This window comes from Colletotrichum acutatum (assembly GCF_030867785.1).
Source record: "Colletotrichum acutatum strain CBS 112980 chromosome Unknown BDZ83scaffold_186, whole genome shotgun sequence".
Lineage (NCBI taxonomy): Eukaryota > Fungi > Ascomycota > Sordariomycetes > Glomerellales > Glomerellaceae > Colletotrichum > Colletotrichum acutatum.
In genome coordinates, this window is record NW_026849180.1 from 18,179 (window position 1) to 42,358 (window position 24,180).

Genomic DNA, 24,180 nt, shown 5'->3' on the forward strand with positions numbered 1-24,180 from the left:
GGATGCCGATCTTCGGAGCATAAGCCACTTGATTGGCGGAATCGTCGTCCGACTCCGCCCTCGCTCGGGATGTCTCCATCGGCCACTTGGGCTTATCAGTGGAGCTTCGCATGTTGGATAGCCCGCGATTGCTTTGGTATGTTTCCCCGCGGATTGCTCCACTGACCCCGCGACTTGGTTTGTGCGGCGAACACACAAGTTCGTAAGTGGGGGATCGAGAGGGGTTCCGATAGGGAACATGAAGCTATAGCTAGGAGAGTGGGTGGAATTGGAGTCAATGGTGCTAGGTTTGTTCATCAGTCAGCAGTTAGGAAAGAGCTGGCTTCCTCTGCATTGAATGATGGGGGATGTTAATTTGCATCGACATCGGCCGAAGATCGAACCACCCTGGATGATGAGATGATTCGTTTTTGAGGCGAGGATAAGGCAAGACTGAGTACCTTTATACAGTCTCATTCGGTTCAAACGAATAATCACGTAGGTAGTGAGAGCATCATACGGGATCCAACCATATCTACACAAGAAAACGTCCGTTCTTCAAAGACTTCCATAGACACCACAGCCACACAACGACTTCGGGTCGGCAATCGAAGCAAACATGACAACAAGCTCATCAACTCCTGTGAGCTCACAAACCAATGGCCACACAAACGGCTCGCACCAAAATGGCCACACGTCCAAAACCGATGTCTGCGTCGTCGGAGCCGGACCAGCCGGCTTAATGCTCGGGTTTGTGCCCCACTCCATCCGATATCCGCTCCGCACGCCCGGCCAGCTTCTCCGTGCTAACATGCCAACACAGATCTCTCATGGCGAGATTCGGCCAAAAGGTCCAAGTCATTGACGAAAGGCCAGATCAGACTACAGTAGGCCGTGCGGATGGAATTCAGCCAAAGTCGATTGAGACGCTGCAGATGCTGCGCCTCGGCGACGAGCTATTCCGCACCGGTGTTAAGGTCCACGACATCTGCATGTGGCAGAGCTCCAGTGATTCTGACCTGCACCGGTTGAGTCGCTCGATTCACTACCCTCCATCTGTTGTGGATCTCTTGCAACCCTACATCTTGTTGTGTCACCAGGGCATGATTGAAGGTGTCTTTATTGATGACCTTCGCAAGAGCGGCGTCGAAGTGAAACGTAGTCACAGCTTCCAGGCTTACAGCACTTTGGACGATGGCTCATTGAGCATTGAATGTGATCGGCAAGGGGAAGGAAAGACATCCATCAACTCGGAGTTCCTTGTGGGATGTGACGGCGCTCGATCTCTCGTTCGAAAGAGCATCCCCGACACATTCGCCCAAGGTTCACCGCATGCTTCAGTATGGGGTGTCCTCGATGGAGAACTAGAGACCGACTTCCCCGACCTCTGGAGCAAGACGGTAGTCTTTTCTGAGAAGTACGGCTCCATCCTCATCATCCCCCGCGAACGCAACATGACGCGCTTCTACATCGAAATGAAATCGTCAACATCCTCGAAAGACCTGGGAGAAGAATATGTGATGGAACAAGCCCGCCTGATCCTCTCGCCCTACAACGTCAAATGGCGTTCCGTAGAATGGTTCGGCAACTACCAAGTCGCCCAGCGCGTCGCCGCCCGCTTCTCAGACCCGGCCCAGCGCGCCTTCATCGCCGGCGACGCCAGCCACACGCACAGTCCCAAAGCGGCGCAGGGCATGAACACGAGCATCCACGACACCTGGAACCTCGGGTGGAAGCTTAACCTCGCGCTGCGCGGGCTCGCCAAGGGCGACGTATTGCTTGCGACGTACGAGCAGGAGCGCAAGAAGATTGCGCACGATCTCATCAACTTCGACTTTGAGCACGCCAACGAGATCGCTCGCGGAGACGCGAAGCGGTTGGCAGACAACTTCAAGACGAACACGCGCTTCATTTCGGGCGTCGGGGTCGAGTATGGCGAGAACGAGCTCAACCGGGATCGGGATGACGGCGTCAAGGGTGCCGCGAAGCCGGGATGTAATCTCCCGCCTGCAAAGGCTACCCGTTATATCGATGCTTGCCCTATCGATGTGCAGCTCGATATTCCGGTTCTGAGCCAGTTCCGCATCTACGCCGTCTTGAACGACGTCTCTAGCGCTGCGGGTGTCTCTTTTCTGCGTGACTTCAGCACCGGCGTCGCATCTGCATCTTCATTGGTGTCGAGACTTTCCGCAGCGGCGGCGCAGTCGTACAAGGTGAAGCCACGCGCCAGTCGGATGGACGATATTCATGTACGCCCTGAGAGATATACATCCGTCAGTCAATTGTGCACATTTGCGCTCATCAGTAAGTTGATTCCCATCCTCTTTCGGTGTCCTTTACCAGTTCTCCACGTCGGAGGAGGCTCCGCGCCCTCCACGTAGCCAATGAAGTGTCGCTGCTGACTCTGTGTTCCAGCATCTACGGAAAAGGAGAACTTTGAAATCTCCTCGCTTCCTCCCGTATTCTCACAGAGTGCCTGGACCATCTACCTCGACGATGTAGCACCTCTGGATACACAGGGACGCTCCTGTACAGACAAGTGGCTTGGGGGTCTCGGGACGGACGAGGCTTCCCTCATCGTCGTTCGACCGGACGGCTACGTGGGTGCCATCGGCCGCTGGCAGGCAAGCGAAAGCGGCACCGGTGGGATGGCGGCGCAATGGCTGGATGACTACTTCGGCGGTTTCTTACAAGCGCCGGACACTTATTAAATCGCGCTTCATGCGGTGCGACTTCATGGCAGAGCGGTGTGGGCAAACGAGAAGCAGTATGTATGTACATGTAGCATCAGCTGGTCCTACAGTGAGACCGGTCGATCTGAGTTAATTAACCCGTTGAAAGGACTGGGCGTACACGTGTGACGTATGTACTTTAAAATATCAGACTGATAGTGAGCTACAGGTAATTCAGGCGAGACATGGCCCAAGACCCATGTAGACTGTTATGTTAGCTCAACAAGCATGAGTCGTCTTTGCGGCTATTACTACAAAGTACATCGTTTATTCTGGCCTCAAAATGAAATAGGCGCAATTGACAAAGTCCCATGTTGTTTTCTCTTATGTCATTAGTCCCTCGAATTTGCAGAAATTTCCTCTGCAGACATTTTAATATGGGTTTCTTCAGAATTGCGTGCCCATCCCCGGACCACAGCCAACCCGCATCTATGAAATCATCACTCGCACGCTATGCAGTGCGGGAGGGTTTGTCGAATCGTTTTTCCTTGTTTTCTGAACTCTAAACGCGGGCTTGACGCGGTGCGTGGTAGTCTTGATTGGCAGAGCCCATGTCGGACATCCTAGCCGAAATGGAGTCAATGTCAGTTTTGGAACAGGCCGTGCATGCCAAAGTGGGGGTGGGGACCCGTAATCTCTGGGATAAATCCCTGGTACAAGTCTCTCTCTCTCTCGTCCCGTGAGGAAATAGACGAATAGAGCTCTTCGGATTGGGGCGATACACACACCGTCGGTGACGGGTGAAAGGGAAGAGATAGAGAGCCCACGCCCTTGCGGCATCTTTAGATAGATACCCATACTCCGTACCGGCCGTGAGCGAGTGATAGCACGGCAATCATCTCCATATCCCCATTTTGAGGCTGAGGTGAGAGACAGTTTCTCCCCGGTGCGAAATCAGGACCCTTGATTTGTCCTTCACCCCAGAGAAAGATACCCCTGGCGCTACATGTACGGGGACGCTCGTTATGCCAGCTGTGGAGTGTGAGCAAGTACAACGTGTTGGCTGATATCCATTCGACCTTGCGACCTTGGCTGCCAGTACCTTGTCAGATTGGCCCTCTCATGTCAGGCAGACAGCTCGTCCCTTGGTGTTCCTGGATTGAATAAAGCTGAGGGACTAGGCGCCCTACGAGGCTCTTTTCATTCGAGGATCCGAAAGAAGTCAGGTCCCGGCTTTCTTCGTCTTTCTTTCGTGAGAGAAAAGGGCCCAAGTCAGAAGCTGTTCATCGTCTTCTCTTTCTTTTCCCCAGTCATTCATCCTGTCCCCCCTCGCGAATCGACCAGGCTATTTCCATCATGTCTGCTCCGAGCGAGAAGAGTGTCACAAAGGATGCGACGGAGTCGGGCTTGAGGCAGACGGCCTCCGGGTCCGTCATCCAGGGAGATGCAAGTTCCGTCGGCGACTCGGTCCTCCGTGATTTCTACACGGGCGCCGTGAACGAGAACTACCGTCTCAAGTCGGAGCTTATCGCAAAGCACTTGGGCGAGATTGGCATGGGAAAGTACGTTTGAAATTCCTCTCCCTCGCTTCCAGGCTTCATACTCCCGGGGCAAGGTGCATGGAAAGCTGATCATTTTTTTCCTCTCTTTCTCAGGTTTCAATGGATTCTCTTCGTCGTCAATGGCTTTGGCTGGATTGTCGACAACTTTTGGTCTCAGGGAATCACAGCAATCCGACCACCGATCGGCAACGAGTTCACCGACATTGCGAAATTGAGCTTCAGCTCCGTAGCGTACTACGTCGGACTGATCGTCGGCGCCTCCTTCTGGGGCACCACCGCCGATCTCATCGGTCGCAAGCCCGCCTTCAACGCCACGATCCTCTACGGCGGCGTCTTTGCATGCGCTGTGGCCGGCGTCCAAAACTTTACGGGATTTTGCGTCCTCTGGGCTATTATCGGCACGGCGGCGGGCGGCAACGTCCCCGTTGACAGCGTCGTGTTTCTGGAGTTTGTTCCTCAGACCCACCAGTGGCTGCTCGTCAGCTTGTCTGGATGGTGGAATTTGGGACAGGTTATTGTGTCGCTTCTGGCGTGGGTTTTCCTGGCCAACTTTGCCTGCGACTCTACGGAAGCTCCTTGCCGCATGCAAGATAACATGGGCTGGCGCTACCTCATGATCACGCTCGGTGGTATCGCCATTGCCTTTGGTCTGATCCGTATCGTGGCTTTCAAGATCCCCGAATCACCCAAATTCCTCATCTCCAAGGGTCGCGATGCTGAGGCCGTCGAAGCCGTAAACTACATTGCACGCTACAACAAGCGACCGGAAACTCTCACCCTCGAAATGCTGCAAGCCATTGACAGGCAGTGCGCCGGTATCTCAGAGTCAGACGCTGGTAGTATTGCCCCCGCCGCTGCGGCGGTCGATCCTGACATGGCGCCCCGAGGCTCCAAGCTATCCCACATGGAGATCCTCAAGGAAAGCTTCAGGGACTACAACGCCGATAACTACAAGAAATTGTTTGCCGGGCGCAAGATGGCGCAGCACACGTCCGTCACGTTCCTCATCTGGCTGACCGTTGGTGTCGCGTACCCGCTCTACTTTGCCTTCATCCCATCCTACCTCGCGACCAAGTCAACCTACTCTGCCAACACCTCGCTCAACCACACCTACATGATTTATTGCATTGTTTCCGCGGCTGGTGTTCTTGGACCCATCGCGGCTGGCTTCTGCGTTGAGACACGCTTTGGCCGTCGTTGGATGATGGCCGCATCTGCGGTCCTGACTGGAGTTTTCCTGTTCGCTTACACGGCTGTGGGCACGGAAGCAGCGGATATCGGGTTTCAATGCGCAACGGGAATTCTGGGAAACTTTGGTAAGTTGGTCCTCACATTTGCTGATCATACAAGTGCAATTGCTAACCAATATTTGCAGAGTACGCCGTCATGTATGCCTTCACGCCCGAGTCTTTCCCTGGCCCAGTTCGCGGAACAGGCACTGGCATTGCCGCTACTCTTCTTCGCGTCGGTGGCCTTGCGGCTTCGTTTGTGTCAACGTATGCGGGATACACTGTTGTGCCGATCTATGCCAGTGCTGCATTGTGGATTGTGGTGGGCTTGTTTTGCATCGGGTTGCCTTATGAGACTCACGGGCACGCTTCTCTCTAGATATTGCGTTCAAATGGCAAATGTTGAACCGGGCTCCTGGCTAGAAGCCTTTATGCAGAGCTGCACGATAATGAGAACATCAATTTCCTCGCCGAGCCTGTAATCACAAGCGATGCAATGTGTGAATCTGTCGAGAACACGAGTGATACTACGCCGATGTGCATAATTGCTTCTGCATTGCTTAAGGCGCAGGTGCCAGGGCATCGTTGGCTTTGCTACAAATGTCTGAGGTACATATCTTATGCAGGAGCTTGTGAAGTTGAAATTCTACAACTACGATGTAGATTATACTTCATTTCCGTATGCACAGAGTTTTGGTCTCTAAGAGTTGAAAAGGTTGATGGGACTGTGTTAGGCGTAACCACCATGCAGTTTTTGGACGAGAACTCGCTTACGTCAAACACGGTCATCCTGCTGAAAAGTTCAGATCGCCATACTTGAACTTCTTGCCAATATCACCTAAGTGGTTGGTGTTGAGTCATCGAAGCTACTCTCAATCTTCTCTTATCGCAACAATCTATTACCAAAACGGTGACTTGAAGACGTTTGTTATCGTCCCCCTATTCCTATGAGTCTATGAGATGACAGCCCCACGAGAGCTTTCCCCATGTTTATCTGCCTCGCTGCGAACATGTGGGGGCAAAGGCGCGGTCTCCCGTACTCCCGAGTTCCCCGTGTCTAGACTGCACTGGGCCATGGTTTGCCGAATGTAACACACCGGGGGGATAACACCACCAATAATTAGGAGTGGACTGATGGCTATGCTCTTTAGAATAACATACAGATACGTATAGATACGGCAAGTCAAGGTTTCCGACTGAACGCGTTCAGTGTAAGTGCACCCCCACTTCCGAGATATCCCACTCACCCCAACCCGACCCAGGAAGCCCTCCCCACTTTCCACTCTTGCACGGGAATGGGGGCATCTTGAGGCACTCGCAACGATGCATCGCCATGACGATCACGAGTACCACGGCAGAATGTACTTTCAGGGTCACAGAATAGTGGCTTTGCAATTGTGGTTCCGGGCTCCAGATGACATGTTCAAAACCTGCCACATTCAACGACGCTGAATGGGCTTTTTGGTGCTCAACATACCTCAACATACCCCCCCTTCCTATCAAGACCCCAATTCGATACTAGGTCTTGACCATCTTTCCTGAATAGCCTCACACCATGCCCAAAGCAACCACTCCTCCCCCGGCTTTTGCCGCTCTGAAGGACACAGTGCTATTCACCCCCCTGAAGTTGGGTGGCATCAGCCTCAAGCACCGCATCGTGCAAGTAAGTTCATCAAGCCAACCAAAACAAGACGATGATTATATGCTTACATACTTGACAGGCACCCACAACTCGCATGAGAAGCGAGTTCGAGTCTCGCGGCGTCCACGTCCCAGGCGCCCGTGTAGCAAAGTACTACGGCGAGCGAGCCAGTGCGGGAGGTCTCCAAATCACCGAGGCCACCGACATCTGCCTCAATGCCAGCGCATACCCCGGTGTCGCAGGTGTCTTCACCGACTCTCAGCTGCAAGGATGGCGCAAGGTGACTGATGCCGTCCATTCCAAGGGCGGCTTCATCTTTGTTCAGCTCTGGCACACGGGTAGAGCCTCTTCCGCTGGAATGCGTGGAGGCGAAACGCCCATCTCTTCGGGAACCCAGCCTATGGATGGTAACTACCTCGATGGAACTGCGTGCAAGGACGGTCCTCCTAGACCCATGACTATTGAAGAGATCCACGGCCTGACAGCGGAGTGGGCTGCGGCTTCCAAGCGCGCGGTTGAGGTTGCTGGATTTGATGGCGTTGAGATCCATGGTGAGGACACATCACGCACTTTGCATGCTCAAGACAGGTAGGCTAACATTGAAATAGGGGCTAACGGCTACCTACTTGAGCAATTTCTCCACGATAACATCAACACTCGCACAGATGAGTATGGTGGATCGATAGAGAACCGCTCAAAGTTCCTTTTCGAAGTCTTGTCAGCCGTCAGTGCCGCCATTGGCCCCGAGAAGGTCGGTGTCCGCCTTTCGCCGTACAACTACTTCCAAGGCACAAGAGACAGCAACCCCAACAAGCACTGGTCATTCATTAGCCAAAAGATTGCAGAGATGACAGAGACTGAGAGGCCCGCCTATGTACACATGTAAGACAATATGCCTTTCAGTAACTCCTTCAAACGGGAACAACTGCTAATCCCCGATTTCAGGATCGAGCCTCGCTTTGATGAAGTCCTCGATGAGGAACAAAAGCTTGCCTCGTTGTCTGGAATCAAGTCTGAGGCGACACAGACGAACAACCTGACCCAGTTTAGGGACATTCTCAAGCCGGCAGGTGTCCACTTTTTCGCCGCTGGCAACTTCAACCGCGACAATGCTGTTACGAAGTTGAAGAGCGGCGAGGCGGATGCGATTGTGTTTGGCAGGTATTTCATTGCCAACCCCGATCTTGTGGAGCGGTTGAAGAACGGGTGGGAGTTAAACCCGTACGACAGGACGACCTTTTACGGAGCGGAGCCTCCGGAAAAGGGATACAATGACTATGAGTTTTATAAGGTTGACAACGCAAAGGTTACAGCGAGCGCTTAGATCTATTAGAACTTACATGTAAAGACCATCGCTAGAGGCGGCATGTGTAGTCTCAACCCTAGCATTGCTATGAATGGAAAAGACATCATGACGTTGAATGAAGAAGAAGACCTGGGGAGTTTTGATATGTGGTTTGCGGAACATGGGAACATGGGAACATGGGAACAGTAGATAGTCATGCCACCTGCCCTCTTGTTTGGTGTCTCTGCCGACTTACTTTACATGTTTGCCTTTCTTCCAAGTTTTGGAACAATGCTGGGTAGAAACCCAAAGCATGATCACTTAGGAGAACTTCCTGAGAAGGCCCGCCAATGTCATTTTGAGAGTTAATACTATGCAATTACCATCAATATTTACTACCGTCACTAATTATAGACTAGGTATGTAATGTACTCTCCATTCCGCCTCATTATTCTTGAAATCGTATCGGTCTGTGATCAATCTATGCTTCGCCACACAAGACCTGTCCAACTTTTCAATGGTCTCATAAGCATTGAAAGTGTCAAAAGTGATTAGAGCCTCGAGAAGCGTAGGATGCTCATCAGAAATCCCGACCCTTTAGATCTTTCCAGCGTCCTGGACAGTAAGAGCGTATCCGTAGCTGGAGGAGACGGAGTAGTAGTCGCTGCCTCTCCACTGTCCAACGTTGGTGCTGTAGGACTTGTCCCAGGACTGGGTGTACAGGGAGCAGTAAGTTCCCTGGGGAACATTGTTCTTGCTGAGAACGTAGGCGTTGAAGAAGTTGCAGGCATCATAGGTGCCGTCAGCTCTGGGGTGGTCGTGGTCGTACTTGGTGTTGGCCTTGCAGGCGACGGCGCACTGCTCAGGGTTGTAGACACCGGGGTAGTACTTGGATCCCATGTATGACTTGGGGGCCTGAGTGGCGCCGCCGAAGGCAACAGGGCCGGTGAAGTCGGCGTATTGAGGGGGAGGCGCAAGCTTGGAGTATCCTATTTGGAGTCAGTTAGTCCTCTTGATAGCTGGCATTGGGATGATCAGGATTCCGTACCGTTTGATCCGGTCACACCGACGTGGAACTGGTTTCTCCACTGTCCAACATTGGTGGCGGTCTCCGCGGTGACGGCAGAACCCCAGAGGGTGCACTTGTAGTTGGTGATGCTGGCAGGGTTGGGGCACGCATCGGTAGGGTCCCACTTGGGGTCTCTCTCCATGTAGACGTTGATGCCGTAGCATGATGGAGCGGCATCGCAGTACTATTTACGGTTAGATATTGTATCCATCAAGGTTGTTCTGGGTGAAGTTGTCTTTACCTGCTGGCACTTGATGGTGTCAAAGGTCTTCATGGTGTAGAGACCCAAGTAAGTGCCGCACTCCGTGGCGCCCTGCTTGTTGGAGAACGACAGGCTGTACCCAGCAGGCACCTGAGCACCGGTGGCAATGGCAGTGAACTGAGGGTCGTTCATGAAGGTGTCATAGTCGTCCGGGCTGGACACGGGTCCGTAGCCGTCGGGCTGCTTGGCTCCGCAGCCGGCGGGGGTAACCGTACGGGCAGTCAGGGTGGAGTTGGAGACGGCAATGGGGTTCGCCGCGGCATCCTTTGAGGCCTCAGCCTTGGCAACCGCCGGGTCGTAGGTGGGAGTCTCGACGGTGGCACCGACGGCGGGGCCAACCTTGGTAGGAACAGGCTCAGCCTGTATTGGGGGTCAGCCTGAAGCGAGAAAAGAGGCTTTACCGGCAGGGTGGACTCACGTCGAAGGCACTCAGATCAATACCGTTCTGGGCCGTAGTGTCACGGGGAGCGACAGGGCCGGCGGCAGCAAGGCCAGAGATGGCGGCAACGAGGATAGCGGAACGCATCTTGAAGTATTGGCAGGTGTCTAGAGCGCGTGGCGAGACTGGAGAGAGTAGTGATGACCCGGTTGAGGAAGCTGAGGATGTTCGGGAGCTTCTGAGATGATGAGGATGGATAAGAAGATCTGAATCGGGAGATGGGGAGGAAGATCGCAGACTTATGTATTCGGGATGCTTCAGCTCACGATTCAGCAAAATGTCAACAAGCGGCCGCCGTGAATCTGCCTCGTGGGCAAGCCTCCACGTGGGCGAAGACCATGGTTCTGGACTCCTCGTCAACCTAGCCCATGCCAGAAAGCTTGACCAAGCGCTGATTAGGCGAGCTGTCGTTCAGCTTTCTCGTACTATCGTGAGTGCCACGCGCGTGTTGGTGTTCCCAACTTTCCTCTGGACTGACTGCCAGGCACCGTGCGCCGACCTATGTTAGTTGGTTTCAGGCGCCGGCTCGCTAGGCGGCGCGCTTACCAGCCCTCCGGATTTCGTACCCCTTTTCTTCTTAGCTTCCTCCTTAGTCGACCTTATTTTCGTACGCGGCTCTTCCAATCTGGTGGTGTTGAAGTCCTCGAGGGCTCCGAGGATATTACCCCTCAGACATGGACATGGGATGGGAAACGCGGCCTGGGAACGGTAAGACGGGGTCGGTGTTGCTTAATCTCTCCCAGTTCAAGACATCTTAACCATTATTGGACGAAATACGGCATCCTTCTCCACTGTGCTAGAGTCAATATAACGCTCAGCTGCTTCAGCTGGCCCAGCTGGCTGGGTTGAGTTGTTTGTATCCTTGGTAACGAACCATATCCCCGGGACTGCCAGTACCTAGACGCTTTCACGCAGGGCGACACCGTTTTGACGTTCTCGCGAGTTTGCTGGTGATCAATCTGGTTAATAACATTGCCCAAAACCGTCTAGCTCCCCATGACCCCCCCGCCGGAGATTTTCCATCTTGGTTCAAGCTAAGCCGCCAAGCTATCGAACCAAAAACAAAGGAGCAGGGGAAACGGTAAGGCAGGCTTTGCGACTATTGCTTACTATTCCTCGTTTTGCATAATTAAGATCGCAGCTAACCTACAAGGGCCCGATCCAGCCCGGAATTAACAGGCAACAACGGCTAAGGCTCTCTCTCGTATTGTTCAAAGTTTCTACTTTTTTTTTTACAGGTTAATAAGCTTACGCTCTACAAACTGGCGCGAGGGGTTGGGTTTTCTCCTTTTGCCGATGTGCCGGCCGAGTCGGAGGGCCATTTCGATTCAATATCCTTCCACATGTCGTATGTCAATAACCACCTCCCTACGCCATGATACCTCCACGGAAAGGGGTCATCTCCTGTCTCCTGAGATGCGGGCAACACGGCTGAATTCTCGCTGAGCCACTTCGCGTCCATGGCCTCAAACTCCTTGAACTTCGCGTCTCGCTCAACCTGCTCTGGCCCGTCGTGGAGGTGATAGATCCACTGGTTGTACGTCCCGCGGCGGACGACCCTCTCCGTCCGCTCCCGTCGGCAGTCTTCGTAGACCTTTAGGGCCTGTCGCTTTGATGCGGCTGAAGTGTCGGTCAATCGAGCGAGGCAGAGACCCAGGACCCCTCCGTCCTCGAGCGCCATGCCCGCCCCGCTGGCCAGGTAAGGCAGCGTCGCGTGCACGGCGTCCCCGAGCATCGTGAAGGCACCAGACGGATGGGACCACGTTGGTTCCAGGCCTGGCCGGATGCACAGTCTCCATTTGAGAACCTCATCGCACATCTGGAGCATCTTGCCGATGCGGGGATCCCAGCCTGCAAAATGGCCCCGCATCTCCTCAATGTTCCCCTGCAGGGTGTTGCCGCCGTCGACGGGCATGTCATCCGGCACCAGCAACACCATGTTGAAGAGCTGACCGCCCTTGAGAACATAGTTCACCGCGTGCTTGTCCGGCCCAACCCAGTAGTTCACTTGGGGGTTCTCCACAAAGTGCCTCAATTCGGGGTCCTTGAGCATGTCGGCCGTGTTCAAAAGCAGTCGATAAGCCAGGTCCCCTGTCAGCTGAGGTGGATCAGGCTTGCACAAGAACTCCTCCCTCAGCTTGGAGTTGATGCCGTCTGCGCCAACGAGGAGGTCGCACGTCAGGCTGCGTCCGCCAACGAGGTATACCGTGGCCGTCGTGTCATCCGGTGAGATTGTAAAGGTATCGACCTTTGCATTCGTCTCAAGCTTCGCGCCGAGCTCTACTGCGCGCTCGAGGAGACACCGATGCAGGTCAGAGCGATGGAAATCCCAGAAGGGGAATTCTCCCGCCGCCGCGGCGTACTTGTGATAGTCCATTTCGGATAGGAAGTTGCCCTTCCAGCCGATGAAGTTGCATTTCTGAGGCTTTGTGGCGTACTTTTCCAGCTTCTCCTCCAAGCCCCATGAGAATAGGACGCGGGCGGCGTTCGGGAGGACTTGGATGCCCGCACCGACCTCACCGATATTTGAGGCGGCTTCTAGAACCGTGACATCGTGTCCAGCAAGCAGCGTCGAGATGGCTGCGCCTAGACCACCCAGACCCGCTCCCACGATTATGACCTAGCATAGAGAATTAGTTGGGCGACTTCAACTAAGTGTGTGATAGAGGAAGACTCACGTGAAGCTTGCTACTCGCATCGCGCTGTTGCTTTTCTTGAATTAAATAACTCCTCGACGTTGACGGCAACATAATGCTGGTGTCTGGTAGCACAGCTTGAGTTTGCTCTCGAGGGCGCGAATATTATGCTGATCTATGCCGTATTGGAAGAGAGCATCAAGCGTCTAGTGCATATACTCACGGGCCTTATGCAACTTCCTGTCATCTGGTGTTGACTGTATTAGATGGTGATGGTGTTGGTGCACTGGCAAATTTGTATATAATAATCCAGCTGTTTGGCTACCAAAAACTATCTTAGCTCTTACAAATGCATGCTACAGCGTTCTCGAAGAGTGGAATGGCCGCATCATCCATTCACTGTCGTTAGAGGCGTAGTTCACGGTCATTGCCGGCTTTACTTGGTGCGCTCAACGCGATCGCCATAATTGATACGTCTCCTCTCTCCGGATATGCAACTCCGCGAACATCAATTGTCCTACGTAAAGTTCAATTCGTATCTGCATGTGTCGCATATCTAAAGTAGCTAGATAAGATACGCCCGCAGCTGGAGCGTAATACCAGTACGCCGAGGTCGCCTGTACCCCACTCTTATCTCTTCGGACTTATGTTGGTGTTGTCGGATACGAATTGCGAGGCCAGGGACGATGCTTATCAGAAGTGGCGGGAGTCTTCGAGAGTGGGGGAGGGACGACACCGAGACCTAGTGCCGGGATGTTGTGCGATCAACAAATCGGAGATTTATGACACTTCCTAGTATGGAGATTCTACTCGGCCTAGGAAGCCGGGTATCGTTACTCTTCAAAGCCGGAAGAAATGCGGAGAAGTGGGACGGCACATTCGGATGCTATGTCCATCCCCATTCCCCCATCTATGAGCTCCTATCGAAGCAAGCGAGACACCTGAACCGTGGTTTCACTCTGCCAACTTTGCCAGTCTTTCCAAGTCTCTTCCTAAGGCTCGAGTTATCGAGATTTTCCTTTCTTCGCTTTGCCAGGGGTCGACTGACATAGGTCTCTTTCTCGGAAGTGGATTGGTGTAATTTGCAACTCGGCGGTGAAACCATGAACGACTCCTACGCCATGGCTGGTGCTGGTGAGAACCATCGTCGCTCAGAGAGCTCAGAAGGCTTGATGGGCGAAGACAAGACCTTTTCTTGCACGCACCCGGGATGCAACAGACGCTTCACTCGTGCTGAGCACATGCAACGTCATGCTCTCAACCACATGCCTGGCGGGTTGAGCTGCGATTTGTGCAATGCTCACTTCAAGCGACCCGATCTGTTGAGTAAGTAGATTCAAAGACGAAACAAAGAAGCAATATGTCGACAACTACTACCGTTTGTAATTCAATCTCGAGTCTTTCGAAAAGGAATAGCCCGCTGACTTCATATTCATCTACAACCAGAACGGCATATGGACCGTCACCGCCAAAAAGATCTCGAAGCAGGCGGACCAGGCTGCGGCGTTCTAGACACACGAAAGCGATCTTGGAAGGCCCCGGACGGGTCTGTTGTAGAAAAGCGGCCCTGCCCGAATCCGTCTGGACGGGGCCGGGCCTCGGCAGGAAAAGAGCGTCCTCAAGCTCAACAGGTTCCTTCACCTGACCCGGAGCCCCACGACGGGGATCACAGTCTGTCCGGCTTAGACATAGAGCCAGACCAGGACTACTCCATCGACAGCATATCACCAGAGTTTCACAGACGCTCGACCTTGGATCTACGGCCAGGAAGCCAAAGCGACACTCAACAGTATTCCTTCGGACGTGAAGACGTTTTTAATCCAACTGAACCCGTCACCAACTTTTCGGGGTTCCCTCCTTCTTTACAGTTTTCCGATTTCATAGGATCGGAGAACCACTTCGATATCGAAACGACCCAGCCCAGTAGCTGGGGCGAGACATCATTCATGAGCGAACAGTTGGACTACGATCAGATCTTCCAACCCGACACTGCCAGCTCCTTTAACATGCCATATACCACTGCGCTGGATTACAACTGGCTATTCAACATGCAAGATAACTCAGCTTCCCCCGCGGCGTCGAGACCTTCCAACCTTGGTCAAGACTTTGAAACTCACATGGCAAACAGCCAATCTCAAAGTAAATCGCGAGCAAACGTCGCAATCACACCAGAGTCGATGAAGAGCGCGCAGCTGTGGACCGATCCTATGGACATGAGTGCCAAAGATCAGGAGAGACAGAGGTCGTCCGGTCCACCTAACAACCCATCGACAACCGCCAATGAAGCCGCCAGGCGGCAAGCAATGAGAAACTCCAGGGAGAGGAGCTCAGACGTCCCGCAATCTCGAAGACCTAGCGATGCGCCACCAGCAGCTCGACAGCGTTACCCTGCACCCAGCCGGCCAACTCCGACCGAGCCAGAGAGACCACTGTCTTCTTTGCGGAAGCCGCTTACGATCCCTTCAATTGGTGAAGATGTGAGAGAGAGGCTGCTAAACGTCATTGACGGCGCTAAGCCGAATCTCCCTGATCAACGCGTCACAATATGGGAGCACCCTTTATTATCAGCGGACTCACTCAAGTCGTACTTGGAGCTATTCTTCACTCGCTTCAACACCGCATACCCCCTCATCCACCTAGAAACCTTTGACTGCAGGAGTACCGAGCCTCTGCTTCTGTTGTCCATCCTGCTGCTGGGTGCCACGTACTCGAGCAAAGACTGTCATCAACTTGCTGTTTGCATACATGATGTCATCCGGCCGAGTATCTTTGCCCATGCCGGGTTCTCACCTAGGCCAGAGCTCTGGACGTTGCAGACAATTCTTCTGGTCGAATGCTTTGGCAAGTCGCGTGCCGGTCAGAAACAACACGACATGAGCCATTTGTTCCATGGACTTTTGATCAATCTCATTCGCCGTTCCGATTGCCAGACTGTGCGACCGCCGGGTCCGCCACCAGTCTCGGGCGAAGATAACGCCGGCGTGTTAGACCAGGCATGGAGGAAGTGGGCCGATGCGGAGCAGAAGAAAAGGTATGGCTTGATGTTCACTTTGCAATCCATTGTAGTCAACAAAGGGCTAACAGAAGCTTAGGTTGGCCTTACTCTGTTTTATGTGGGATACCCAGCACGCAGTTCTCTTTTGCCAAAGTCTTTGCATGTCAGCCTTTGAGCTTCGACTCGAACTCCCGTGCAGCCAGAGCATCTGGGAAGCTCGGGATGCCGCATCATGGGCATCGGCATGGCGCTCAAGTCTCAGCGACCAGAGGCTGTTTTACTTGCCCACTCTCAAATCCTATCTGACACCGTCAGCCCCACGACCTGCTGGTCTCACTGGATTCTCAAGAATTCTTGTTCTCCATGGCTTGATGTCCATCTCCTGGGACATGGGCCGACGGGACCAGACGGCTCTGGGCGTCGTGTCTGGAGACAGCTTCGGGATGGGTTGGCGCAAATTGCTGAGCACGGCCTACGACGCATGGAAAAACGACTTTGATACATTCTGTGCTAGCTTCGCGTCCCAATTACAACGGGGATCTGCCTCCCAGGCTCAGGGAAACCAACAGCAGGAGGACGACGAAGATTTGACGCGGAGAGTGGAGTTTGAGTCATTTGCGGCAGCATACAAGGCTCTCTATCACTCAGCACAAGCCTTGCTCAACATGGACTTCTTGGATGTCCAGATATACGCTGGTGCTCGTCACATTCTCGGTAGACCAGTACAGCAGCGCGACTACCACAGATCCGCACAGGTGGTGAAGAAGTGGGCTGCTTCAGGCTGCGAGACACAGCAGCAGCAGCAGCAGCAGCAGCAGAACCATCCACTCGGCCCAAGACAAGATCGAAGCGGAGCTACCGACGCCAACGCTGATCAATCTAAGCAATCCGCGTCCGAAGCAGCATGGCATGCGGCGAGAATGCTAGTCGAAACCAAGAGGACGCTGAACAGCATGGAGGCCATGAACCTCTTCCACGTGCCGTGGTGTCTGTACCTGGCGACGCTGACCTGCTGGGCATATCACCACGCGCGACCCAGCCGATCATACCGGGCATCCTCGCGGCGGGCGTTTGACGCCTTTGACGATGAGGATGACTTCGAGGACGACGAGATGATTTGGGATCCGCAAGGTGAGATGGAGGCTCTTGTTGCGAGCATGTCGGAGCGCGCGGTACGGGGCGAGGTTGCTTTGCGGAGAGAGCGCAAGAGGACGAATGGCTTGGTGTGGATCATGGCGGATGTCTTGACGACGGTGAGATGGGGGATCGTGCACGCTGGTGTTGTGGTTTTGCGGGGTTTGGTGCCTCAACGCTTGATTAACCAGTACGAAGAGGTTATCTAGGTCTTCATAAGCTTTGAATCTTATGTGATTGCTGATTTCATCTTCTGGCCACTGGCCAGTGCATTCTGCATAGTCAGCTTGAGCGGCGAGGTGTTCGGCCGAAGTCTGGCTGACAACGTTGAGATGCCCATGTTAGAGTTCAAGCGGTGTGCGTTGGACCCCGATGAAGCGGAGACATCAACATCCCACTTGCATTCATAGAACCCCAGAAACCAGGGACATCCGTGTCAAGAACCTGGTTGCCGGTATTTTGATGGAGGCCATAGCGTTGGCGCTGGGCTTAGACTGTCTGGACTTGGAATCTCGGCGCCGAGGTCCTCGAACCTTTACCTAGATCATGCTATGAAGGTCTGGGCATTGCCTCCCCTTAGACCTGATTCCGAAGTCTTATAAGAAGACTCTTTCTGAATACTGCTGGTGATTATCTTTTCTACTCGGTAAGTGCTTGAATGCATGCGCTTACCGGCATCGAATCTCTTACAAAGTCCGTACAAGATTCCATTTGCGATTACCACTTCACCTCATTGAATCTATCGGCAACATGTCGACCATTAACTACTATGAGCGTATAACCGAGGTCTATCGTTTGGACAATACTCCAATTTTGATCGCTTCTGCCGTTAGCTTCATCATCGGCTACCTCCAGTACACCTACGTTGTCCGGCTCACTCTACGTGAAGGAAAGGGCCCAATGCCCTTCTGGATGCACTCATTCTACCTCGCCCACGACTCGACATGGTCCTACACTCTCGGCAAAGCTGCTTCACAGTACGGGGAGCACTGGTACCTGAGAGGCAACTCGATAGCGCTCTTCCTCTGGACGATGCTTGAAGTATGGACTATCCATCGATCCATCACCAAAGAGCGCGATGCCAGCTTTGGGAATATCCTCGGAAAGCAGCCATCAATGTATGCAGCCATTACATACGCCCTGGCGTTGCAGATGGGCATGTACTCAGTCGTGCTTCTGGCTATTGAGTTCATGGGTGAGGGATCCGTCATGCAATGGTTCTGCTTCACCAACGTCCTAATTGTCCTTGGGCCAACTCATCACTACTTGAGAGCTGGCTCCCGGCATGGACTGTCTCTCGGCTTCTGCGTCGTCAACATCATCGGCACCATCTGGACCTTTGCACCTTTCGGGTTCTTTGTGCTCACTATTCCGGAAATTTTCGATCAACAGTTGTACTATATCATTGGGGTTATCCTCACAGTGTATTCCGTTGGGTGTTTCCATGTGGTATCCCAATATCCGAGCAAAACTAGAGTAATGGACAAGGGTGGGAAGCAGCCAATCTGGTAGGGGTAGCTGATGGATGTTGTTAATAGGCTTTTCATCTATGCGGCCAGCCTCACATTGCAAGCTCTAGTGGGTGTAGATGATGAATCGGTAGAAAGATGAATGCAAGGGTTCTAGTATCAATTACAAAGAATCAAGGGTTTATGAAAAAAAATGAAATGAAAATTAATGACTTAAGCGCAGCTTTCACGATCGATAAGATGAGATGTTGATGTGAGTGAGTGGATGAATGAGAAAAGCGTGGGAGACGAACCAGAAATGAGCTTATGTCAGCTTCGAGGGTCCTGATGACGCAGCTCCCAGCAGGGCCTCGTGGCGGGGCCGTCAATCCAAACACCTCCCAATTCCCACCCCGCATTGTTAGCTCTCCCAAAGCGCTGGCGCATGCAACCACTCGATCTTCCACCATCCCACGCGTCGCGTCGGTTGTTCCAATCCCATACGGAAGCCCTCGATCCTCGCGAGATCGAGGCAGCCAGCCTCTTTCGCTCCAATGCCGCCCGTACCGCCCCAGCCTCTCCCGCGGGTAATCACCTACTACCAAACACACCACACGCCCGACGGCAAGCCCATCTCGATTCTCCCGCTCCTTACCCAAGGTGGGATCAGCGTCACCCATGTGATTCTCGCGGCGATACACATTAACGATGATCCCCACGGCCTCACCTTGAACGACCATACCCCCAATAACCCGCGATTCCTTACACTATGGGCCGAGCTACGGGTGTTGCAGGCCAGCGGCGTCAAGGTGCTTGGTATGCTCGGCGGTGCTGCCAAGGGCTCCTACGAGAGGCTGGACGGGGATGAGGAGAAGTTTGAAAAATACTACATACCTTTGCGCGACATGCTTCGGACACGAGGGCTGGACGGCATCGATCTCGACGTTGAAGAGGAGATGAGCCTGGGCGGTATCATACGGCTCATTGACCGGGTGCGACAGGACTTTGGCAAGGACTTTATTATCTCTATGGCCCCAGTGGCTGCGGCGCTGCTCAACTCCGAGAACAATCTTAGTGGCTTCGACTACGAGGCTCTGGAGGTCATGCGAGGAAGGGAGATTGCCTGGTACAATGCTCAGTTCTACTGCGGATGGGGCGACGTCAGTAACCCGATCATGTACGAGATGATCCTCGCGAAGGGCTGGGCACCGGAGAAAGTCGTCATGGGCCTGGTCACGAATCCCGAAAATGGCGGCGGATGGGTCCCGTGGGAGATGCTCGGCGCTGTGCTTCTGACGCTCCGAAATCGTTATGCGCGCTTCGGAGGAGTCATGGGATGGGAGTACTTCAATAGCTTGCCATCTGGTCGAGAGAAGCCCTGGGAATGGGCAAAATGGATGACAACGATGTTGCGCGCAGACCATACCCATCACTCACCGGGCCCGGTCCAAGGCTCTGCCCCTGTGGATTCTACCCAGCCCGTCGCGCAGGAAGTTAAGAAGCACCTGGTGGATGAAGTTGACCCGGATGGCCCCAACAGCAAAGATGCACCGTTGCCCACAGCCTTTGACTACTATTCGGATGGAAACCTGGATGATGATTGAAGGACTGGAACATCCTTAGAAGCTAATCACATCTCATCACAGTCAGTGTTGTCTTTCAGAAGAGAAGAGATGCATATAACGAGACCAAAGATTAGCGACGCGCAGCTACGACTGCGCAAACCGATGATAGAATAGAATTGTCGACGTCCAAGTGGGATAGAGGAGGCATTACGAGAACAGCATTGCTTTTGACTATGGCTATTCCTCCGCTTTTCAATAACGATCGTCTTGACCCAGGAGATGCTCGGACATCGGGATAATCCTGTCGGGGTAGATGAAGGTCATGCAGGTCTCCTTCCGGGTAAACAAGCTCTGATCTGGCTTGGCAATCTGCGACCTTTGAATCCAGGTAAACAATGATTCGTCCGCTTGCACAACTGCACAGGATCAGTTCAAGACCACGCGATGTCCTCTTGCTTCACGACCCCGCAACCCCGCGCCAAGATTGTCAAGCTGCAAATACTCACTCGGTCAACAAATGACGTCGCCTTGTTCCCACGGGAATGCTTACCCTTCCTAGTTCACCTCATGAGTTGTGCCGCTATGGACGTCACCAGGCTTGCCATGCTACCTTCACATTCAACTGCACGGACATATCATGGAAGATACGAGTGTCGTCAAGTGGCATTTGTCACGACATAGTATTCCAGTCATCACGCGATGCTGTGTAACACAGTCCATGTCTATATATCTAACCTGCACAGCCAGAGCAAAGCAACTACCTTCGTTCTATCAAGTTCATCTCATCCGTGTATGTTTTACTTGATTCCAATTGGGCTTGCCGATGATCCATCATGAAGGTATACAGTGGTATGCCATGGATATGGTTGGTGGCATCCGCTAGCCTCATCACGGCTCTACTAGAAGAGTCTTTCATCGCGTTCGAAGCCTCGGAGGGATCTATCGAGCTTCAGGACGCGACTCTGATTCAAGACGCCGACGACCCTGTAGGTATCGGCATTGCAGTCAATAGCTTGGCCGGCGACTTCGAGCAAATCACAGGAACACAGCCATCCGTCCACTTGTGGACGGCCCAGGAAGGGAATAACCAAACCGGGGCATCGGCAGCAATCTCAACAATCATCACCGATGTTGCAATCATTGCTGGAACAGTCGAATCAACTATTATCCAGGAGCTTGTCAACAGCGGGAAGATAGAAGTCGAGGACATTCGCGGGAAGTGGGAGACGTTTAGAACCCAGGTCGTTGAGAGCCCTCTACCGGGGATTTCCCGCGCTCTTGTCATCTCCGGAAGCGATAAGCGAGCCGTTATCTTTGGCATTTATACCCTTTCTGAGCAAAGCGGACAGTCGCCGTGAGTCTTCTAGCCTTCCTCTTCTGCAGTCAAGCAAGGATCCGACGTCTAGAATAGCAAACATCCCTACCGCAGGGTTGCAATATTAAAGAAGGCATCAGAAATTTGTCCAGAGACTTTGTCGAGCTAATTACATCACTGTTAGTCTACATTGGTGGGCAGACGTGCCGACAACCAAGCACACCCAAATCTTCGCTCTTAACAAGACCACAACCCATGGTGAGCCCAGCGTGAAATACCGAGGTCTCTTCGTCAATGATGAAGCACCCGCACTCGTCGGCTGGTGGGGGAGGAAGAAGAACAACGTGGGCAACTTTACCCTTGACTCCGAGTTGTATCAGCACGTCTTTGACTTGCTTCTCCGACTAAAGGCCAACTTCATCTGGCCTGCAATGTGGGCAAGTTACATCCCCAAACCGGGGAGAATCTTCTTCACCGACGACCCGCGAAATCAGCAATTGGCGGATGACTACGGCATTGTTGTGTCTACGAGCCACCATGAGCCCATGCAACGAGCAAGCAACGAGTGGAAGAAGGATCCAAAGGGCGACTGGGATTGGGTGAACAATAAAGAAAACGTGGTCGCCTTCATGGACGAGGGGATCCGCCGAGCGGGCAACAATGAGTCCTACTTTACATTAGGAATGCGAGGGACTGACGATGGTCCCATCGATGCCGATGATCCGATTGCGGTCCTCGAGGATGTGTTTGCCACTGAACGAGAGATCTTGGCAAAGTATCACGGAAACAACACGGTGACAAATCGTGAGTAGAAAAAGACTCTCCCAGCACTTATCACTATTATAGAATGTCGACTGACTTTGTTTGTTGCTCGAGAGGTGTGGACTATATACAAGGAAGTTGCAACATACTACGCGGCTGGCCTGAACCCTCCTGAAGACGTGACCTTGATGTTTACTGATGACAATTGGGGAAACATTCAACGACTCCCTACCGAGTCAGAGAGCGAGAGAGCTGGAGGCATTGGCGTAAGTCATCATCTAAACCTCATGCGAGAAATAGATTCTGACATCGCCTTTCTTCAGGTCTACTTTCACTTCCAATATGTTGGCAAACCAAAGAGCTGGAAGTCTCAAAACACAAACAATTTTGTAAGTGCGCGCTTACTCTAGGGTTGACATCGTAGAGTAACTGATGCGTCTGGGTCTTATCCAGCCCAAAGTCTACAAAGAGCTGTCTCAGGCTTACGAACGCGGCGCCCGACAGATCTGGGTCATGAACGTAGGCGACATCAAGCCCAATGAGCTACCGCTTTCTTTTGCCATGGATATGGCATGGAACACTAGCAAGTTTGACTTCGCCAAAATACCTTCTTACCTGACGGCACTCGCAACTCGTGACTTTGGTCCGGAGCACGCCGAGGAGATCTCTTCTGCGCTCATGACGTACAGCCACCTGGTCGGGATGCGCAAGTTCGAGATACTACAACCCACGACGTACTCTATCCTCAACTACCGTGAGGCAGAACGCGTTCTCGAGGCCTGGAAGCAACTGGCAGACAAAGCTAAGGCTTTATACGAAGCAGTGCCTGAGGATCGTCGCATCGCGTTGTTCCATATCCTTACTTATCCTGCCCTGATCGGGTATCACTACCATTTCATCGCGATCAACTCGGGAAGAAATAGGCAATACAGCTACGAGAGGAGAAACGCCGCAAACGTAGTTGCCGAACAGGTTCTCCAACATTTCGACGAGGACTTTGACCTCACCGAAGAGTACGATACCATGCTAGACGGCAAATGGAAAGGCTTGCTCAGTACACCAAAATACGACATGGACCTCACGGACTGGCGGCCCTCGTCTAGCGACGTGGTCGCCAACCTTTCATATGTCCAGCAGCGGCAAGCATTTGACTGGGGCGTCGGCGAACTCGGCATCTACGTCGAGAACTCCCTCAGCGCATACCGTCAAGGCCGTATTTGCGGATCCATTCATCCAGCATTACCAACCGATGAGGGCTTTTCTCCAGTCTTGCCGGCCATGGAGCCTCACGGGCCAAAATCTCGACTCGTCGAGCTGTTCCACCGTGGCGATCACCGAATTCCCATCAATTGGACGCTGGAGGTCCCTTACCCTTGGGTTCTTGTGACCACTACGTCTGGCGTCTTGTCTGACGACAAGCCCGAGGAAAGGATTGAAGTCTCGATCGATTGGGACACGGTACCTGCGGACCTCAATGAGACCGTTTCAATTCGCGTGGAATGGGATCCAGCTCCGTACTTTGACCTTATTCATATTCCCGTGCTGAACCGTCGTGCCCCTGGGGACTTCATCGGCTTCCCTGAGACAGCCGGCCTCATCTCCATCGAGGGGCCTCACTACCAACGCGCATCCGCCGAATCTGAGAGTCATACCGGGGTGGCATTCACACAAATTGAGCGTCTGGGCTCCCGCTCAGAATCAGGATCCATCGCTCTGAGACCATTCACTGCTGCAAGACGGTCCAGTGAAGCAGCTCGTGCTGCATGGGTAGAGTACGACGTCTACGTCTTCTCCAACGTCTCGAAAGCAATAAACGCTACAGTATACATCAACGGCGCACTCGACACAGACCCAGACCTCCCGATGGAGTTCTCCCTCACACTGGCGGTTGACGGTAGTGGAAGTGATGGCACCGCGAATTTTACACGCGTGCTTGGCGATCCTGCTACGCCGGGTGATACACCCCCAGAGTGGAACGATAATGTGGCGAATCATGTGTGGACAAAGGTTGTGCAGCTGCCGCAGATGGGCGTGGGGCAGCATTCTCTTCGCTGGCAGGTCAATTCGCCAGAGGTCTATCTTGAGAAGATCGTGTTGGCGGTGAACGGAACCGTCGCGGGGAGTTATCTTGGGCCGCCGGAGACGAAAATAGGACTCTGAGGTGGTGGGCTTCAATTACATGTGAT

At 53.2% G+C, this 24,180-nt stretch overlaps 9 protein-coding genes across 9 annotated transcripts; 7 read left to right on the forward strand and 2 right to left on the reverse strand.

Annotated features, from left to right (window-relative positions):
• The first annotated feature begins 155 nt into the window (after nt 1-155).
• On the forward strand, nt 156-3,024 carry BDZ83DRAFT_684055 (FAD binding domain-containing protein). Its single transcript, XM_060511234.1, has 3 exons — nt 156-729; nt 803-2,283; nt 2,395-3,024. The coding sequence occupies exons 1-3, from the start codon at nt 599-601 to the stop codon at nt 2,688-2,690; spliced, it is 1,908 nt and encodes a 635-aa protein (XP_060358485.1). The 5' UTR covers nt 156-598; the 3' UTR covers nt 2,691-3,024.
• Nucleotides 3,025-3,758: 734 nt separating this feature from the next.
• On the forward strand, nt 3,759-5,915 carry BDZ83DRAFT_145856 (major facilitator superfamily transporter). The gene is made up of 3 exons (XM_060501305.1): nt 3,759-4,213; nt 4,307-5,529; nt 5,589-5,915. Exons 1-3 carry the CDS (start codon nt 4,008-4,010, stop codon nt 5,819-5,821), a joined length of 1,662 nt encoding a protein of 553 aa, XP_060358486.1. The 5' UTR covers nt 3,759-4,007; the 3' UTR covers nt 5,822-5,915.
• A 1,082-nt stretch (nt 5,916-6,997) lies between these two features.
• BDZ83DRAFT_767445 (NADH:flavin oxidoreductase/NADH oxidase) lies at nt 6,998-8,675 on the forward strand (the record flags this gene model as incomplete). The annotated part of the gene is made up of 4 exons (XM_060515286.1): nt 6,998-7,105; nt 7,164-7,635; nt 7,693-7,966; nt 8,030-8,675. 4 exons carry the CDS (start codon nt 6,998-7,000, stop codon nt 8,406-8,408), a joined length of 1,233 nt encoding a protein of 410 aa, XP_060358487.1. The 3' UTR covers nt 8,409-8,675.
• Nucleotides 8,676-8,966: 291 nt separating this feature from the next.
• Nucleotides 8,967-10,226, reverse strand: BDZ83DRAFT_592191 (uncharacterized protein; the record flags this gene model as incomplete). The annotated part of the gene is made up of 4 exons (XM_060506509.1): nt 8,967-9,358; nt 9,418-9,622; nt 9,680-10,060; nt 10,119-10,226. 4 exons carry the CDS (start codon nt 10,224-10,226, stop codon nt 8,967-8,969), a joined length of 1,086 nt encoding a protein of 361 aa, XP_060358488.1.
• A 1,168-nt stretch (nt 10,227-11,394) lies between these two features.
• Nucleotides 11,395-12,889, reverse strand: BDZ83DRAFT_592143 (FAD binding domain-containing protein; the record flags this gene model as incomplete). Its single annotated transcript, XM_060506506.1, has 2 exons — nt 11,395-12,759; nt 12,818-12,889. 2 exons carry the CDS (start codon nt 12,887-12,889, stop codon nt 11,395-11,397), a joined length of 1,437 nt encoding a protein of 478 aa, XP_060358489.1.
• An 833-nt stretch (nt 12,890-13,722) lies between these two features.
• Nucleotides 13,723-17,550, forward strand: BDZ83DRAFT_767461 (fungal-specific transcription factor domain-containing protein). The gene is made up of 4 exons (XM_060515287.1): nt 13,723-14,101; nt 14,222-14,607; nt 14,695-15,806; nt 15,868-17,550. The coding sequence occupies exons 1-4, from the start codon at nt 13,879-13,881 to the stop codon at nt 17,111-17,113; spliced, it is 2,967 nt and encodes a 988-aa protein (XP_060358490.1). The 5' UTR covers nt 13,723-13,878; the 3' UTR covers nt 17,114-17,550.
• BDZ83DRAFT_641605 (uncharacterized protein) lies at nt 17,173-18,629 on the forward strand. The gene has a single exon (XM_060509566.1). The coding sequence runs from the start codon at nt 17,655-17,657 to the stop codon at nt 18,414-18,416; it is 762 nt and encodes a 253-aa protein (XP_060358491.1). The 5' UTR covers nt 17,173-17,654; the 3' UTR covers nt 18,417-18,629.
• Nucleotides 18,630-18,906: 277 nt separating this feature from the next.
• BDZ83DRAFT_657360 (chitinase) lies at nt 18,907-19,956 on the forward strand (the record flags this gene model as incomplete). The annotated part of the gene is made up of 1 exon (XM_060510956.1): nt 18,907-19,956. The coding sequence occupies one exon, from the start codon at nt 18,907-18,909 to the stop codon at nt 19,954-19,956; it is 1,050 nt and encodes a 349-aa protein (XP_060358492.1).
• Nucleotides 19,957-20,768: 812 nt separating this feature from the next.
• On the forward strand, nt 20,769-24,154 carry BDZ83DRAFT_592149 (uncharacterized protein; the record flags this gene model as incomplete). Its single annotated transcript, XM_060506507.1, has 5 exons — nt 20,769-21,271; nt 21,417-22,036; nt 22,109-22,260; nt 22,318-22,383; nt 22,448-24,154. 5 exons carry the CDS (start codon nt 20,769-20,771, stop codon nt 24,152-24,154), a joined length of 3,048 nt encoding a protein of 1,015 aa, XP_060358493.1.
• Between the last annotated feature and the right edge of the window lie 26 nt (nt 24,155-24,180).

Bases quoted from the DNA above. Each gene is read 5' to 3' on its own strand.
- BDZ83DRAFT_684055 (XM_060511234.1), top strand. From the start codon at position 599: ATGACAACAAGCTCATCAACTCCTGTGAGCTCACAAACCAATGGCCAC. The intron at 730-802 runs GTTTGTGCCCCA...ATGCCAACACAG, and splicing joins CCAGCCGGCTTAATGCTCGG to ATCTCTCATGGCGAGATTCG. The intron at 2,284-2,394 runs GTAAGTTGATTC...TCTGTGTTCCAG, and splicing joins GTGCACATTTGCGCTCATCA to CATCTACGGAAAAGGAGAAC.
- BDZ83DRAFT_641605 (XM_060509566.1), top strand. From the start codon at position 17,655: ATGTCGACCATTAACTACTATGAGCGTATAACCGAGGTCTATCGTTTG.
- BDZ83DRAFT_767461 (XM_060515287.1), top strand. From the start codon at position 13,879: ATGAACGACTCCTACGCCATGGCTGGTGCTGGTGAGAACCATCGTCGC. The intron at 14,102-14,221 runs GTAAGTAGATTC...ATCTACAACCAG, and splicing joins CAAGCGACCCGATCTGTTGA to AACGGCATATGGACCGTCAC. The intron at 15,807-15,867 runs GTATGGCTTGAT...ACAGAAGCTTAG, and splicing joins GATGCGGAGCAGAAGAAAAG to GTTGGCCTTACTCTGTTTTA.
- BDZ83DRAFT_145856 (XM_060501305.1), top strand. From the start codon at position 4,008: ATGTCTGCTCCGAGCGAGAAGAGTGTCACAAAGGATGCGACGGAGTCG. The intron at 4,214-4,306 runs GTACGTTTGAAA...TCTCTTTCTCAG, and splicing joins GGCGAGATTGGCATGGGAAA to GTTTCAATGGATTCTCTTCG. The intron at 5,530-5,588 runs GTAAGTTGGTCC...CAATATTTGCAG, and splicing joins GGGAATTCTGGGAAACTTTG to AGTACGCCGTCATGTATGCC.